The 15,736-nt window shown below is 56.2% G+C and overlaps 2 protein-coding genes across 10 annotated transcripts; one reads left to right on the top strand and one right to left on the bottom strand.

Annotated features, from left to right (window-relative positions):
* The first annotated feature begins 255 nt into the window (after positions 1 to 255).
* Positions 256 to 9,393, top strand: Rundc3a (RUN domain containing 3A). Of its 6 annotated transcripts, none has more exons than XM_047546052.1 (11): positions 256 to 590; positions 4,159 to 4,274; positions 4,631 to 4,764; positions 4,937 to 5,022; positions 5,890 to 5,979; positions 6,085 to 6,165; positions 6,308 to 6,473; positions 6,588 to 6,745; positions 7,447 to 7,584; positions 7,691 to 7,797; positions 8,801 to 9,393. In XM_047546052.1, exons 1-11 carry the CDS (start codon positions 484 to 486, stop codon positions 8,941 to 8,943), a joined length of 1,326 nt encoding a protein of 441 aa, XP_047402008.1. In that variant the 5' UTR covers positions 256 to 483; the 3' UTR covers positions 8,944 to 9,393. The 6 variants fall into 6 exon arrangements, with proteins under 6 accessions (XP_047402008.1, XP_047402007.1, XP_047402006.1 ...); XM_047546051.1 differs by having other exon boundaries at positions 4,628 to 4,764; XM_047546050.1 differs by having other exon boundaries at positions 4,616 to 4,764.
* Positions 9,394 to 10,521: 1,128 nt separating this feature from the next.
* On the bottom strand, positions 10,522 to 14,980 carry Slc25a39 (solute carrier family 25 member 39). Of its 4 annotated transcripts, none has more exons than XM_047546057.1 (12): positions 14,961 to 14,980; positions 13,695 to 13,794; positions 13,515 to 13,574; positions 13,346 to 13,390; positions 12,958 to 13,091; positions 12,504 to 12,571; positions 12,245 to 12,369; positions 11,872 to 12,045; positions 11,436 to 11,545; positions 11,130 to 11,211; positions 10,971 to 11,051; positions 10,522 to 10,893 (listed from the first exon to the last, which is right to left on the bottom strand). In XM_047546057.1, exons 2-12 carry the CDS (start codon positions 13,777 to 13,779, stop codon positions 10,778 to 10,780), a joined length of 1,080 nt encoding a protein of 359 aa, XP_047402013.1. In that variant the 5' UTR covers positions 13,780 to 13,794; positions 14,961 to 14,980; the 3' UTR covers positions 10,522 to 10,777. The 4 variants fall into 4 exon arrangements, with proteins under 4 accessions (XP_047402013.1, XP_047402012.1, XP_047402014.1 ...); XM_047546056.1 differs by lacking the exon at positions 14,961 to 14,980 and adding an exon at positions 14,727 to 14,862; XM_047546058.1 differs by lacking the exon at positions 14,961 to 14,980 and adding an exon at positions 14,727 to 14,862 and having other exon boundaries at positions 12,958 to 13,067.
* Positions 14,981 to 15,736: the final 756 nt, after the last annotated feature.

Below are 15,736 nucleotides of genomic sequence, written 5' to 3'. Positions count from 1 at the left end.
TCGGAGCTCAGAAACGCAAGAAGAGCAGTTCCCGGCCTCGAGTGAGGAGGTGCAGCACAGGCCCTCAGTTCCTGCAGGCAATTTCGGCCTCTTGCGAGGACCCCCTCCGCTCTCCCTGGGGCCCCAGCCCTTCCCCCTCCCCGCAGACCCTGCACCCTCTGCGGATTGGTCCCCGATCTGCTGGGGGGCGGAGCCCGACGGCCCTGACGTCACCGGCCGGGGGGGGCGGGCGACAGGGGGAGGGGGTGACGGGCCCCGGCTCAGCACCTCGGAGAGCTCCCTCCCCGGCCTTGTTTTGCTCCAGAATCGCCGCTGGGGGAGGGAGCAAGGGGACCCGGCACCCGGCGTAGAGGCACAGGGATGGCGGTGAAGGGGTCGAAGGGACCTGGTGGGCAGAGGGCCCAGCGGTGATCCGGCGAGAGAGCCGGGGCGCCGGGCGGGGTGGGGGGCAGCGGGCGGCGGCATCAGTGGCCGCACATCTGGATGGAAGCGAGCCTTGTCCAGACCACCATGGCTCTGGGGCTATCCTCCAAGAAAGCGTCTTCCCGCAACGTGGCCGTGGAGCGTAGGAACCTGATCACCGTGTGCAGGTGGGCGCCGCTGGCGGGCGGGGGTGGCGTGTCAGGGAGAGGGGTTGGGACCGGCTGCGGAACCCTGGGCTGAGCATGCTGGCGGGAGGGTGCCCAGCAGCCGCGGAGAAAAGGGGAGGGAGCAAAGGGTTAAAAGGAATGCGTCCTCTGTTTCTTCCAAGCCCAGAACCCGGAGAGGGGTTGGAAGTCCGGTTCCTATCCTTCTAGGCCAAACCAGGCCTATTCCCAGCCTGGGGCCTGGCGGGGTGAGGGGTGCTTAATTGGCACTGCAGCTTCCTGTGAGAACCAGGAAGTGACTTTGTGTGTGAGGGGGAGGGGTGGGGATGGCTGGCTCCTCTGCTGGGGGTGGGGGCCAGGGTGGGCAGTGGGGAACCCTTGGGGGTAAAGAATGCCCTCCAAGTACCCTCATTGCCACCCCTGTCAGCCTGGCCTCTCCCAGGCAGGGATTTCCTGGGAGACTTTCTAATGCTAGATCCTGGAGCAAGGATGGTGCCCTCCTCCCATTGTGGGCAGCTGTAGCCTGTGACAGAGTCATCTGGGCATGTGGGCAAAGTCTCTGAACCCATCCAGTGAAGGGTGAGGGGCACTGCCCTGCTAGGGAAGAACCCAGGGCCTACCCACAGAAGCCTGGGTCCCTGGGTTCAAGGGGAGGAGATTGGGAGGGCAGAAGCATTGGTCCCTGAGGGTGGGGCTGTGGCAGGTTTGGGAAAATTCTTCTGATTTCTTGGGGCCCAGGAAGTGATCCTTCCCACTTCAACCCTGCACTGACTCACCCTTGCTCTCTTAACCCTGAAGCCAGCAAAATGGCCAGCCTCTCAGTCTCTCCCGGGGCCCCCACCTGCACTTGCCTCTGGTTCTGGGATCTCCATGCCAGCTGCCTTCTCCATCTGCAGCCTCCCCTGCCCCCATGCCCACCAGGTGTTCCCCTCTCATGGCAGGGTGCTCCTGGGTGCAGGACTGGGTTGTCTTCTCTTGCCAGCCCCACCTGCCTGCACACGGCCTCAGCCCTTCTCCTCCCAGGAATCAGTGCCCACCTGATGCCCTGGTTCCTGGCTCCCAAAGCTGCTTCCAGGTTCCTGGGCACACATCCAATCATACGGCATCTGTCTCACTCCATCACATCCCTAGTGCCTTGCACAGAGCTGTGCACTTCAGACTTCTGTAAAGATGCCTGCAATGTTATGGAAAGAAGGAATGCAGCAATGACCCAGCTCAAAGCATGAGCTGCTGCCTCCACCCTCTCCCCCAAATTCTGCCTGGGGTGTAAAGTGAAGATTTCTGTGTTTGAGGCCAGATTGTCCTAGGTTCAAGTTTTTACCTCAAGTATTAGCTTTGCAACCTTGGAAAGGTCTCCTGACTACTCTGGGCTTTGGGTCCATCATACCCATTTTAGATATATTGTAGGAGCCTACCCCAGTGCGTGGCACACAAAAGCAGTCCCATCCTGATACCATGTTTCATGTTCCTCTCTTGGCTTCTGACCTCCTAGGCTCCTCTCCTTTCTATTGCCTCCCAGGTGAGCTCAGCCTCCGAAGTGCACAGGAAAAGGAGGGAACTCCCCTTGGCCTAGACTAGAGAAGCGGTTGTTAGGTGAACCGGAGGTAGCTTAGAGCTGGGGGGTGAGGGTTAAAATTTTGGGGATTGGGGACATGAGAAAGGCTCAGAAACCCTGGGGGACCCCTGCTGCCTCATCACTGTCACGTGGTTCGCCTTCAGCTCCCTTTAGCAGGCTGCAGGCTCCCCTGAGCCCTTGCCTCCCTGTCTCCATGGTAACTTGCAGTCACTGCACCTCCTAAGAGGGAACACACCATGGGATTCCCCAGGGGTGATGACCAGCTCTGCAGCACCCCTGAGGACAGATGGTAGATGGCTGCCACATTGACTCAGCCCCAGGCCCACTTCAGATCTGACCCAGATGACCCAGAGAAATCAAGTTGGGGGGCCGGTGCGTGATGAAACCCAGATAACTTCTAAACACAGGCTCCCTCCCATTAATGGCCCAGCTCCTCATCACCCTGTCCAGCAGCCTGGACATACTTACCTTCTCCCAGCCCCATCTGGGATCTGAACAAAAATTAAATGAGGCAAGAACTAGTATTTGGTTGTTTGCACCCAACCAAATAGGATTTGAATCTAGCAGGATGCACCCCTTTGGTGTGACTCAACACTGACCTGGCTCTGGTCTCAAGATGGGGGCATGGGCTTGGCTATACCATTGGCTTGAAAGTCTCAGAGGCCAACGCTCCAGAACTGGAGGGTTGCAGAATGGAGGACAGAGGGCAGAGGAGGCAGAAGCTGTCCAGGTCCTCAGTAATTGTGACAGCTGCCAGGAGGCCACAAGACATAGCAGAAATAACAAGGGCTTTGGAATCATACATACCTGTGTGAATCCTCACCAGGTTATGTCAACCTTTTGGACCCTCAGTCTCCTCATTTGTAAAATGGGGATGATAGTGATGATAAGAGGGCCTACCTTCAGGGCTGCGGGGAGGATAGTTGAGGTAATACATTGAGAATAGTACTTGGCACATTATAGGGCTTGATTAACAAAGAAAAATAGACAGTTCCAAAGAGGTTCCCTATCCCTGGACATCCACTCCTGCTCTGCCATCCACAACAGGGAGATAATGGGATGCTAGAAGCCATGCATGTCCGCACCTCTGCCTCCTACCACTGCAGGGGTGGCAGGTGGAGATTGTAGGGCAGGGACTGCAGAGGGAGTAGGAGGCATTGAACAGCACTGGAGAGAGGGATGGGGACTGCTGGGCTCCAAGCCCTCAGACCCACTGTCCTTCCTTGGTTCCCTTCCTCTCTAAGAAGCCAGTGTCTGGGCCCCCATACCCCTTTCAAGGATCTGCTGCCAATGTCCCCTCCCACCCAATGTACATTTCGGATCCATACCCTGCACCTCCCTCCACCCTGCTCTGCACCACCTAGTTCTGGGCAGCTGGTGTGTGGGTGGGAGAGCCAAGAAGGAAAAGGGGGGAGGAGGACATCTGTGGGCTGAGCCCACCTGGCCACCCATGCATGCCCATGCTCCATGTGCATATGCCAACTCACATGCCCTGGCACAGGGGACTGGCCCCATCCCCTGAGGAATGGAAGGCTGTTCCAGCAACAACAGAAGACAGCTTAGAGCAGGGTCACAAACCAGTTTCTGACTCCTGGTCGACCCTCAGCCCGCACACAGAGAGAGTACAACTCAGGGTAGTCTAGAAGGAAGGGGCTTGGGGACAGCCTCCTGGCTCTTGATGCCTCATCTTTCTACCTATTGTTTCATCCCCTCTCATACCTTGTTCCTGAAGCTTCCTTTCTCTGGCTGTCACCTCTCCTGTCACCCACTTTGTCAGTCTCCTACCTGTTACCCCCACACACACCTGCTACCCTCTCACACCACATGCCACAGCACCCCTATGGTCCTAGTCTCACCTGCCTCCCCACCATATCCATGCCCTCGTGACCTCTTCTCTGCCAGTCACTCCCTCTCTGCCCAACACCTTTCCTCTACTACCATCACCCTATCTTCTCACCTGACCCCCCACTGCCCCATCTCCCTACCCCCAACCAGGTTCTCTGTGAAAACCCTGCTGGAGAAGTACACAGCAGAGCCCATCGATGACTCATCTGAGGAGTTTGTTAATTTTGCAGCCATTTTGGAGCAGATCCTCAGCCACCGTTTCAAAGGTGGGCCTGAGTTCCCGCCCCTCATTCTCCAGCCCTTCCAACTTCCAGGCACCCCACTTTGATATTCTCCAGGAAGTTCTGAACCCTGTTATTGATCCTGGCCCCCATTCTGGGCCATATGCAGCTCACGTACACAGCTGGGGAAAGGAGGAGGGCTTCTGTCCATAGCCCCATGACTGTGCATGCAGCTATGTGCTGACACACCCTTTGTGTGTGCACATGTTTGGGGAAGGTGGGATGTGTGGGTGTGGCTTCTTACACTGATGCATGTAAGTGCCTCATTATATGGACCCTCTCCAAATTCCCTGGTTTTGCTGAGCCCCCTCCCTGCCCTGGCTCAGCCTGTGCCCCAGCAGGTCCAGTGAGCTGGTTCAGCTCAGATGGGCAGCGGGGCTTCTGGGACTATATCCGGTTGGCCTGCAGCAAAGTGCCCAACAACTGTGTGAGCAGCATCGAGAACATGGAAAACATCAGTACTGCCCGAGCCAAGGTGAGGGTCCTGAGGTGGGCAGGGTCAAGGCAATTAATCCCTGAGCTGTACACAGAGTGCCTGCCTGCTCCTTGATCTTTACCCCTTGTCCAAAGCACTGGGGAGAAGGGCCCCACCTGATACTGGACATATGGGTCCCTCTGGGACAAGTAAATGTGAGCATGCTTTGCAGGGTCGGGCATGGATCCGGGTGGCACTGATGGAAAAGCGCTTGTCAGAATATATCACCACAGCTTTGCGGGACGTCCGGACTACCAGGTCAGACCCATAGGCAGCTTGGACCATAAGTCCCAGTGTGCACATTTGTAGTTGCCTGAACTTATAAAAATAAGTTCCCGCAGCAACCTTCAGTACTTGGACTACAAGTCCCAGCATGCACTGAGAGTTTCCTTCTTCCAGACCACCCTGGGTCTGCCTTAGCACCACCACCATCACTTCCCAGTGAAATTCTATTGCATATTATCTGCCTTTATTTCCAGTGCCTGCCCATCATGCATAGCTCTACCCTTAGATATACTTCTGAACAAGCCTCAACCATGTTCTGTTTTACTTGTTGACCTTGTGCCATGACCTGTAGCCCATGACCCTACTGGTTCTTCAAACAATACAGCAGCTTTATACTTGCCTCCCAAGAACACACAGACCCGATGTGGGAAGCTTCAATCCCTAAACTGAGGGACTGGGACTCTGGGGCAGGAGCAAAAGGCAGAATGTGCCAGTGTGGGACATTTTCTGGGTACAGTGCTGGGCACATACCTCCACCTCTCACATGACCATACTCAATTTATGTTCTTACTACAGTCTACCCGCTAGTTTCATTTTGGAGTAATTTATTTTTTGAGTGCCTCTGGCATGCCAAGCACAAATTCCTTGTAATTTAAAGGATCGGGGTGACCAAGTATTTGGTGGGAATGAGGTACCAGTTAGGATGGAGAAGTCTCTTCTTAGAGAACACATTTCAGTAGGTGTGGGACACAGGCACTAGCCCCACTGAGCCCCAGTCTGAGGTGGAGACAAGGCCCACCCCTGAGTACTGAGCAGGAAGTTTGTAGTAAGCCAGATAAATCCTGGGGGCGGGGGACCTCCGTCATAGCTGTACCCACAGACCCTCCCGGCTCCCCATAGGCGGTTCTATGATTCTGGAGCCATCATGCTGCGGGAGGAAGCCACTCTCCTCACCGGGATGCTGATAGGACTGAGCGTCATCGACTTCAGGTGGGATGACGGGGTCTGCATGGTGGTAGCGGAAGGGACGGTTTCCCCCCAAAATGTCCGCATTCCCATTCCCTCCCCCAACTCTGTGTCTCTTCTGTGTCCTAGCTTCTGCCTAAAGGGCGAAGTTCTGGACGGGAAGACCCCTGTGGTCATCGATTACACGCCCTATTTAAAGTTCACCCAGAGGTGAGCGGCCCTATTATTGCGGTGGGTATTGCTGGCGGACAGGAGGTGGCGCAGAGCATCATCCTGGTCCACACATCTGGGGGGTATAGGACGAGGTTGGGGCGGGGCAGGGCCGGCCCTACCCACCGGTCCCTCCCGCAAGCTACGACTACCTGACCGACGAGGAGGAGCGGCACAGCGCCGAGAGCAGCACGAGTGAAGACAACTCGCCTGAACATCCCTACCTGCCGCTTGTCACCGACGAGGACAGCTGGTACAACAAGTGGCACAAGATGGAGCAGAAGTTCCGCATCGTCTATGCGCAGAAGGTGCGTGATGCGTGACTTGGGGCACGAGAGCTGCCAGGGGCGGAGCCACCGCGTGAGCAGACCAGGGCAGTAGCTGGGACCCGCTCTGCCCGGACTGAGCGGTCGGCCCCACAGGGCTACCTGGAGGAGCTGGTGCGACTGCGCGAGTCGCAGCTGAAGGACCTGGAGGCGGAGAACCGGCGGCTGTTGCTGCAGCTGGAGGAGGCTGCAGCACAGAACCAGCGCGAGAAGCGGGAGCTGGAAGGCGTGATCCTTGAGCTGCAGGAGCAGCTGTGAGCGCGGCCGCCTGCCCTGGCCCCTGATCCCCGACACATCATCCCGGTGAACCCCATCACCAGCCCCACTGGCTTGCATTACCTTTCCTGACACCAGCGTTCCAACTCACCTGCATCAATTCACAAATGTCATCACCTCCGTCCCAAGATTCCGGCAGTGTCTTCCAAACATTATCCTCAGCATAAGAGCCAGTGACCTCCCACAGTCACCCTCAATTTCCCACATCAGCGAGAGTGGCCATCTAACATTAATGCTGGGACCCCAATATTTACTCTCAGGACTTCTGTCACTCAGAGACCTTCAACATGATTATCACTCCCCTGTTTAGCACCCTCTGATCTGCATCCTAAGTCCTCTGAACCTACACCCCTACCTTACCCCTATGGATCCCCCTAAGGATTTATGTAACATTTCTTCCCTAAATGTGACCATCCAGCACCATTTCCCATGACATCCCATTACTATTCTCCACTGCCCCCCACATCATGTCATCCTGACCCCTACAACTCCTTTCTTTCTAACTACCACCAGTGCCATCTCCATTGCTTGCCTGGGTCCGCCCCAGTGACCCCAACATTGTTTCCCCTTTTTACTACTCAGGCTTCCTTCCTAATCCCTGCCCCAACCCCTCGCTGAGTCTCCCTTCCCTATTTCTGCTCCCTTTCTCAGCCAGGCCTGACCCCCCTCCCCCTCCCAGGACAGGTCTGATCCCCGGTGACCACGCCCCCCTGGCCCAGGCTTCCAAGGAACTCACAACACCCCTCGTCAACCAGTGGCCCTCGCTGGGAACACTCAATGGGGCCGAGGGTACCAGCAACTCCAAGCTCTACCGGAGGTAAGTCCCAAGTAGGCTTAGCTTGGGGCTGAGTGCTGGGCCCCCCGGGAAGAAGGACCTGAGACTGTGGGCCTCTGCCTGCACCTCTCTCTCTACTCCACCACAGACACAGCTTCATGAGCACTGAACCGCTGTCAGCTGAGGCCAGTCTGAGCTCTGACTCCCAGCGCCTGGGAGAGGGCAAGCGGGATGAAGAGCCCTGGGGCCCCATCGGTGAGCCCCCCACTCTGGCATTCAGCATTTCTCCAGGAAGGGCCTCAGGGGTCTTCAGTCAGGCCCTGGCCAAGCCCCTCCTATTCTCAGCCCTTCTTGAGTGTCTAGAACAATGAGGAGCTTGGTTTGGGGTGACAGAACCCATGCTCCTGGCTCTGCCTCCTCCAGCTGTGATAGCTTAGCCAGTCGCTTCATTTTGCCGAGCCCTGTTTCCAATCCCTACAATGGCAATGCTGGTAAAAATGATCACCAGTGTTGGCTTACGGTGAGGGCTCAATGGCTTCTTGATATGACAGCCTCATGGGGCTCACAAATTCTTGGGGAATTCCTCAGCCTTATTTGCTCCTATGCACACTGTAAACTGCTTGCCTGACCATTGTTTCCCCTTTTCTTTGGCTGCCAGGAAGCTCAGAGCCAAATTAGTGGCTCCCTTCGAGCGAATACCCAGGACTTCAACGCATGCGTTGTGTTGCCCTCTCCCCTGGCTTCATCTTGTTTTTCCCATCCTAGTTCTCCCTGTGCTGGACTTCCTGTCTTTTTTATAACCACACTGTATTGGATGACCCTAGATCTTCTTTGAGACAAGGCAGGCTGTGGACATGTAACCCACCACACTGTGTTTGTGATTGTCTGTGTGTCTGTCTCCCCCACCAGACTGTGAGCTCCATGAGGGCAGGGACCATGTCTCTCCGTTCTCTGTATCCCCAGTGCTTGGAACAGAGCAAATGCTCACTGCGTGATTAATAAATGGACAAAAAGAGAACGAACCTCAGGGGGAGAGAGACATAAACTGATGATTACAATACAGTGTCCCCAGCACTGTGCATGACAGAAACAGGTGCTTAATGATTTAATTGAAAATGACAAATGCTCCAGAAGAGATCAAGAAAGTCTCGGTGGGTGACTTGAGGGCTGTCCCTTCACTGCCCACCCTGCATCTCCCTCTCCCAACTCACACACATGTACAATGGTTGGTCCCACCTCACCCGCCCTTTCTTCCCAGGAAAGGACCCCACGCCCTCCATGCTGGGCCTCTGCGGCTCCCTGGCCTCCATCCCCAGCTGCAAGTCCCTGGCGAGCTTCAAATCCAACGAGTGCCTGGTGAGCGACAGTCCCGAGGGCAGCCCAGCACTGAGCCCCAGCTGAGAAGCGGCATGGGCAGTGCCAGCCCCACCTGCCAGGGGCCATGGACACCTGCCACCTTTCCTTGAATCCCCCAGTCCAGGCTGCCCTTCCAGAGAACGCTGCCCACCCAGCCAGGGGTCTCTGAGGAAAGATAACCCCTGCTTCTTGCCTGTTTTAGCTTCCTGCCCAAGGAGGCAGGGGCTGTGAAGGGAAGCAGTGGGGTCAGGAGGCAGGAAGACCAAGGCCACAGGGAGTACCTCGGGGAAGCCACTCTATTCTTCTGGTGGCCCTGATACCTGGCTGAATCCCTCTGGACTCTCCTTTGCTCATCTCCCACTCTCAAGAGCTGGTGGCCCAGCCTTCGCAACCCTGCTGCCCTGCCTCTCTGGTCTGTCCTTGTGTACCCTCTGGAGTCACTCCTTTCTTGGCCCTCACATGGGGGTCCTGGGGGGATCAGGCAAATAAAAACCAGAGGACTGAGGGTGGCCTGGTCTGTGGGGGTCTGGGATAGGGCCCTGTGCTGAGCTTAGCACAGGCAGTAGAGCCAGAGCCTGGCTGGGCTCACCATATCAGAATCACCTCGTGCCAAGTGGTCCATGGTGATTCAGGGAGAGTGGTTTCTTAGGACATATTCTAAGTAATGAAGTCTGCCCAGGGCAGGACCAAGACAAGAAAGTGCCCTTCAACCTGACCTCTTGGTGTTGTTTTGGTACTAGGGATAAACCCAGGGGCACTTAACCACCGAGCCACATCCCCAGCCCTTTTTTTAAAAAAAAATTCTTTGAGACAGTGTCTCAATAAGTTGCTTAAGGCCTTGTTTAGTTGCTGAGCCTGGCTTTGAACTTGCCATCCTGCTGCCTCAGCCTCCGGAGTTGCTGGAATTCAGGCTACCACTGTGCTTGGCCAACTGACCTCTTTAAATTTTTTTTTTTTCCCTTTTTTAGTAGTTGTAGATGGACAGCATACCTTTATTTTGTTTGTTTTTTATGTGGTGCTAAGGACTGAACCCAGTGCCTCACACATGATAGGCAAGTGCTCCATCACTAAGCTACAGGCCCAACCTCACCTCTTTAATACCTGCTCAACACCAGGTAGAAGAGACAGAACCTTCTGGGGACAGAATGCGGGTCAGCCCTGGCAGGGTGTTTCCATGCCAGGGGTCTAAGAATTTCAGCTTTAGCCCAAAGCTGCAACCCTGTCCATTAGCCAGAGCTTGGCAGTTAAGAAGCCCCACCTCTTCCCCTGTCACCTAAGTGTGCTCTTGGGAGATGTCTCCAGATAGCTCTCTCTTCCAATACAGTGGCCCCACCCTGAAGGCACATCACTACAGTCAACTTGTTACCTTCCTAAATTCTGTGTTCTCAACTTGACCCTCCCTAAGTTGGGAAGAGCTTCTTTATGGATGCCACTCTGGGCAGCCAAAGCCAGCATCAGGACCCCTCCTAGTCACTCCCCCCATGCCTGGCCACAGCAGTCATAAGCACCACACAGAAGTTCATAATTTTTAGACAGAGCATGAACAGGGCGGGGAGACTAAGCTGAGCCCGGGGGTTCTTGGCTCCTGGGGGCCCAGCTACAGCAAACAAAGGGAACACAAGAGGCAGGCAATTATCAGATTTGGTCTTGAACTTGGGGGTGGGAAAGGGATGATCTTAGAAAGGGGGAGCAACAGGAAGCAAGCTGGGTCTAAGAAGGCCTGGGTGGTCCAGGGTTGGGAGACAGCCCTACCTGGGGCTCTTGGTTGGGAGAAAAGGGAAACGAGGCCCCTCCCCTGAGTGCTGAGGAAAAGGCACTTGACTCAGTCTCCTCCTGCCCCCCATCCACGGAAGAGCTAGAGTCCATTTCCTGGCCCCATTTAATGGCCCAGAGGTTTTTCCTGGTTGAGCCTCTGGAAGAAGCTTTTGCCAAACTCATAAGTGCTGATCATGATAGCACAGGAGGGGGCAGCCTTGATGATCCTCGGGAGAAAGCCTGCAACAAGAAGGGAGGCCAAGGTCAGGGGTCAGGGTTCCAGATAAACAGACGCAAACACGCAGACAGACACCCACCTGCAAAGAGTCCCTTAGTGCCTGATTCAGCTCGTATTCTCCGAAGCAGCAGCCAGGTGGAGTCAACCCGTGGGGGCTTCACTGCAAATTCAAGGCTAATTCAGTGGGATTTGCTTGGGCCCCTGCCTGCTCCCCTTCCCCACTTGCCTGGCAGCTCACCTCTCACAGCCTCTACAGCTCCCAGCGCAACCTGGCGCTGCGTCTTCACCACATCGAAGGGTAGAGTCAAGATGGCAGCCACCTGGTAGAGTGAAAAGAGGGCTGGCTTATCCCCATCCCATGATTCTTGTCCTTGGCACACTGGTGGCTCCTGGGGCTGGGAGGGATGAAGGCCTTCTAGGAATGGCTAAGGACCTTGACAGATGCTCATGTACTGCTGGTGAGGACTTTTCTCCTGGATCTCCATCAACCCTCAGGTGACCCCAGGGACACCTCCACTGGCCACACCCAACCCAGTCAACTCACCGTCCCTGAGATGCCGCCAGCTGCGAAGCTAATGCCCACAGATGTCTGGTCCTTTGGTCTGGGCCCATTCAGCCATCTCTTCACCAGCTCATAGTTGAACCAGTACAGAGCTTGGGAAGTGGGGAGCACTCATAAGAGATGAGGAGGCCATGAAGGTGGGCCCCAGACCTCTCATCTCTCACCTACAACCATGCCCTCCTGGTTGCAGGCTTGTCTGTTCATGCCAGGATTTGTAACAGTCCCCCTGAAGGAATTTGCTCATGAAAACCTGGGCAAATACTTTCACTGTTGGCCTACTTTTACAAATGAGGAACCCAGGGCTCAGAGAAGTTAAGTGACCTCATGGCATGCGTTAACAAAGCGGGATTGGCTGCAGATCCCTTGTACATCATTCTAGGACTCCCATACCCCAGTCCCTACACTCCTGGATGCCTACCTGAGAAGGGTACATCTCGAAGAGCTGTGGGGCCCCAGCCCAGCCACAGTGAGCGCCAGCCACCCTGAGCCACTGCAGCCCGGACACAGGTGCCTAGCTCGCGGTATGACACATGCTGAGCCTGCAGCTTTGTCCGTACAAGTTCTAGGGGGCTGATCACTGTCACAGTGCCCACTGCAGGATGGACAGTGGAAAGAGTTCAGGTTTCACGTCCTACATTGGAGTACCCAGCTGCTGCCCCAGGGTCTGGAGACTTGGAACATCCCCACCCCCCTGGACCCCCAAGATGGCAGTTTGGGGCTGGGAGCTGGACTGACTGGGGTCAGGTACAGGCAGGGACAGAGAGAGATCAAGGGCCCAGGGCTGTGCTCACAGCGAGCCAGTGCACCAGCAACCATAGGTGCATAGAGGTCAGATGTCAGGGCTTGCCCACAGAGGAAGGTCTTGAGTTGGTCATAGGCAGTGAAGTAGATGGCGGTGGCTGGCACAGTCATCACCCTAGGAGTGTAGACAAAGGTAACCTGCGACTCCCAAGGGCTCCTAAGCAACCCCCACCCCAGCCAGCCAGTCAAAAGAGAGCAAGGGATCACAAGGCAACAAGGGAAGGGAATACCCAGGACTTGGCTACTCACAGGGTGGCTGGGAGGCCGCTCCACAGGGTCCTGGTGCCCTCATGCCTCACAATCTTTACAAAAGCATCCTAGCCACATGGGCACCAGACAAAGGAGAAAGACCTGACATGAACAAGGTGTGGGACAGGCTGGCCCAAGCTGGGCCTGGCCTAATGCCCTCAGCCTCTGCCCACAGCACTGAGGGGCAGTTAGTCCCTCAGAACTCCATGCATGCAGCCGATCAGTGAGCTCCAGGTGGACTCCTAGTCCCCCCTTCGAAATGTTTTGGAAGTCGGGGAATACAGTTCAGTGGTAGGGCACTTGCCTAGCATGGACAGGGCCCTGGGTTTGATCCTCAGGACAGGAAAACGAAAGAAAAACTTCATAGAGGCTTTAATTTCTCTGGGAAGCCCTTCCCAAACTGAACTAGCTGCCTCTACATGCCTTGCAATACTCATTCTTCCCTGCTCCTCACCAGAGTGCCAGTGAAGCGGGTAGGATCACGAAACCAGGTGGTACAGCGGGTACCATTTGGGCATAGGTACAGAGGCTCCAGGACACCATTGCAGTACAGGAGGCACTTCCCTGTGGATTGGAGAGAGGAGGGCGCTGGGGAAGGGGAAGAGATATTAGGATGACAGGGTCCTGAAACCTTGCAGGGAGGTGGTGAGTTCCCATCCCTGGCAGGCCGAGAGAGGCTAGAATCCCCGCATGGATGATGTTCTTGAATAGGACAGAGCGCTAGGGGACATGACCTGAAAGTATGTGCTAGGTCATAACTAGGGGGCCCACAGGTGACCTGAGGACACTGGGAGACTCCCTCCCGCAACCCTCCCAGGTTCCCTGTGGTTTGGGGCACTCACATTTGGTGTAGGAGAGGCTCCAGAATCTGGAGGGAGGCATCAGTTCTAAAATACAAGGCAGCCCCTCAAGTCAAGAGAGCTCCCCACCCACCTCACGGACCCCATCTCTGGGAGATCTTCACTTTGTCCAGCCCCCCGCCCCCATTTCGCATCATGGTCAGGTACTCACCACTGGCTACTGAGGGGCGCTGAGACTGCAAGCGGACCTTCACCACATCCAGGGGTGTCGCTGGGGGAGAAGGCTCCTTTCAGGATCCCATCCTTTGACCCTCCCCCAGGACAAAGGTGCCTCCCATCTTTGGTCTACCCCAATCCCCAGCTGCTCACATCCCACCTCCCCAGGTCTTACTGAAGAGGGAGGTGACCACAGCCCCAGCCCCCGAGGCCATCATTTGTTGGAGAGGGCTAATGCCCCCAAGGTCCTGATCAGCCATCTTGTTGTTTCAATCCTGAAAAATAAACCTCAGTCACATGGAGCACCAAGTTGGCTGGGAGTACTGCTCAATGGTGGAGCACTTGCCTACCATGCTGGGCAACCCTGGGTTCTATCCCCTGAATAGAAACCGAGAAATAAAAAAAATAAAGGAATACCAACTGACAAGCCTCACGGGGAGGGTAGCCATAAGGCATCTTTTTGGGATTTTAACTGATGCTCACCCGCATAGTTCATCCGGCAATTGCCTCAATAATCCTCACAATAACCTTCCAAACCGCTGCTGTCAGTCTCACTTTGCAAATGGGAAAACTGAGGCTCAGGGACCTTAGGTGATCTAACCAAGGTCACTCCAGGAGTAGTTGGTTAATGGTAATTATGGCCCAATGCCATCTCCTCACCCACACCACACATGCTTACTGTGCACTTAAGTGCAGACGCCGGGTTTGGCCCTGGCGGCCCAAAGATCAAAACTCCTGAGCCGCTCCCTCTGGCCCTGACTCCAGCACCCAGCCCCGGGGCGGGCACCTGCGCCCCTCAAGTTATTGGGCGAAGAAAGGTGGGGCTGGGCATCAAGGGAAACGTGTTAACACATCTGATGTCGGCGAGAGAGGGCCTTCCGTCTTTCCCCGACTGCTGGCTGGGGTGCCTGGCACTCCCCCACACGCTGCGTTCCGAGGCCGGACAGACCAGGCCCGGAGACCTGGATAGGAAGCACATTTCCTCTCCCCAGAATAGGAGATGGGAACTCAGCCGAGAAGGCACGAGGCAGGGACGAGGAGAAAGACCTGTTCCCGACCCTCCGGGACCTGCCCCGTCCCAGCGTAGGCTATGAGGGCCCACTGGCCCGCGACTCAGCGACCCCAGCCCAGACTCAAGTTCGGAGGGACCCCCAAGATCCCATTCCCGCCTCGGATCCCAGCCGGCCCCCAGCTCCGGCCCGCCCACCTGGCTCTAAGCCGGTGCTCGCGCGGCGCGGCGCCAGGGGCCCAGCGGGCCCATAGCGGCTCCGCGGCCGGTGCAGGGTGCGCGCGCGCTCGCCCGCCTCACACAAGGAGGACTGGGAAACTGGCCTAGCTGGCCCCGCCCCGAACGGCTTCTAAGCTCCGCCCCCGCGGGCCGACCGCTCTCCTACCCGGAGTCCCACCGGTCCCGCCCACTCGCTCTCCCCCCCCTACACACCTGCCTTGGTCCCGCCCCTGCGCCGCTGTCTCGCAGGCGGATTCCATGCAGGCCCAGCGCTCCTTGAAACCAGAGGGTCAAGGTCGCGTGTCCACATCGCGCTTGACCTGGCTGCAGCACCGCACTTGACAAGCCCCACCCCGCCTATACCCTGGCGGATCACTGCACCGGGAGTCCTAGTGCTCATCGGAACTTTCCAGATGGCGTGGGTATCGCACTGTTCGCTCTTTGGTGTCCTCATCTACGAGGCGGCGGCAAGAATCAATTCTCCCGAGGTCGCTAGGGAATAAAACAGTAATGCAAACATTGGTGTCTACTTCCTGCTGAAGTTTTACTACTTTATGGTGATAGTGTCTGGCAGGAATTAGTATCATCCCCTTTTTACCGATAGTGGAACGGGGCTGCAACTCGGAAACTGCTTTACGAACTGCAGAGCACGGCGGGAGTGGCAGCTAGGTTAGAGCCATACCCGGGCCAGGCGTCCTGGACAGAGGGAAGGCTGACCCGGGCGCCGGGAGACCGGGGCACCACCCCCCTGGGACCTTGGGCAACAACCGCATTGGGTCAGGGATTCCTGGGGCACACTGAGTCGGGGAGTAGGAACCGACTAATTTTTGCGTTGGTTATTTTCACATCGTCTTCCAAGGCTCGAAACTTTTTGAAATAGGCTCCACCATTTCACAGATTAAACGTCAGAAACTTTTCCCCCGCATCCGACTGCCTCCCCGGGTGAGGCGGGCTTAAATCCAGTACTGATGTTTCTGATCCGGTTTCTC

The sequence above is a fragment of the Sciurus carolinensis genome, chromosome 3 (genome assembly GCF_902686445.1).
Source record: "Sciurus carolinensis chromosome 3, mSciCar1.2, whole genome shotgun sequence".
NCBI lineage: Eukaryota > Metazoa > Chordata > Mammalia > Rodentia > Sciuridae > Sciurus > Sciurus carolinensis.
This window is presented reverse-complemented; position numbering and strand designations above follow the sequence as displayed.

Excerpts from the sequence above, each read along its gene's own strand:
- Rundc3a (XM_047546050.1), top strand. The coding sequence starts at position 484 with ATGGAAGCGAGCCTTGTCCAGACCACCATGGCTCTGGGGCTATCCTCC. Across the intron at positions 591-4,158 it reads AACCTGATCACCGTGTGCAG|GTTCTCTGTGAAAACCCTGC; the intron begins GTGGGCGCCGCT and ends ACCCCCAACCAG. Across the intron at positions 5,980-6,084 it reads CTGAGCGTCATCGACTTCAG|CTTCTGCCTAAAGGGCGAAG; the intron begins GTGGGATGACGG and ends TCTGTGTCCTAG.
- Slc25a39 (XM_047546057.1), bottom strand. The coding sequence starts at position 13,779 with ATGGCTGATCAGGACCTTGGGGGCATTAGCCCTCTCCAACAAATGATG. Across the intron at positions 13,575-13,694 it reads TGTGGTCACCTCCCTCTTCA|CGACACCCCTGGATGTGGTG; the intron begins GTAAGACCTGGG and ends CTTCTCCCCCAG. Across the intron at positions 11,212-11,435 it reads CTGGCGGCATCTCAGGGACG|GTGGCTGCCATCTTGACTCT; the intron begins GTGAGTTGACTG and ends TCACTCTACCAG.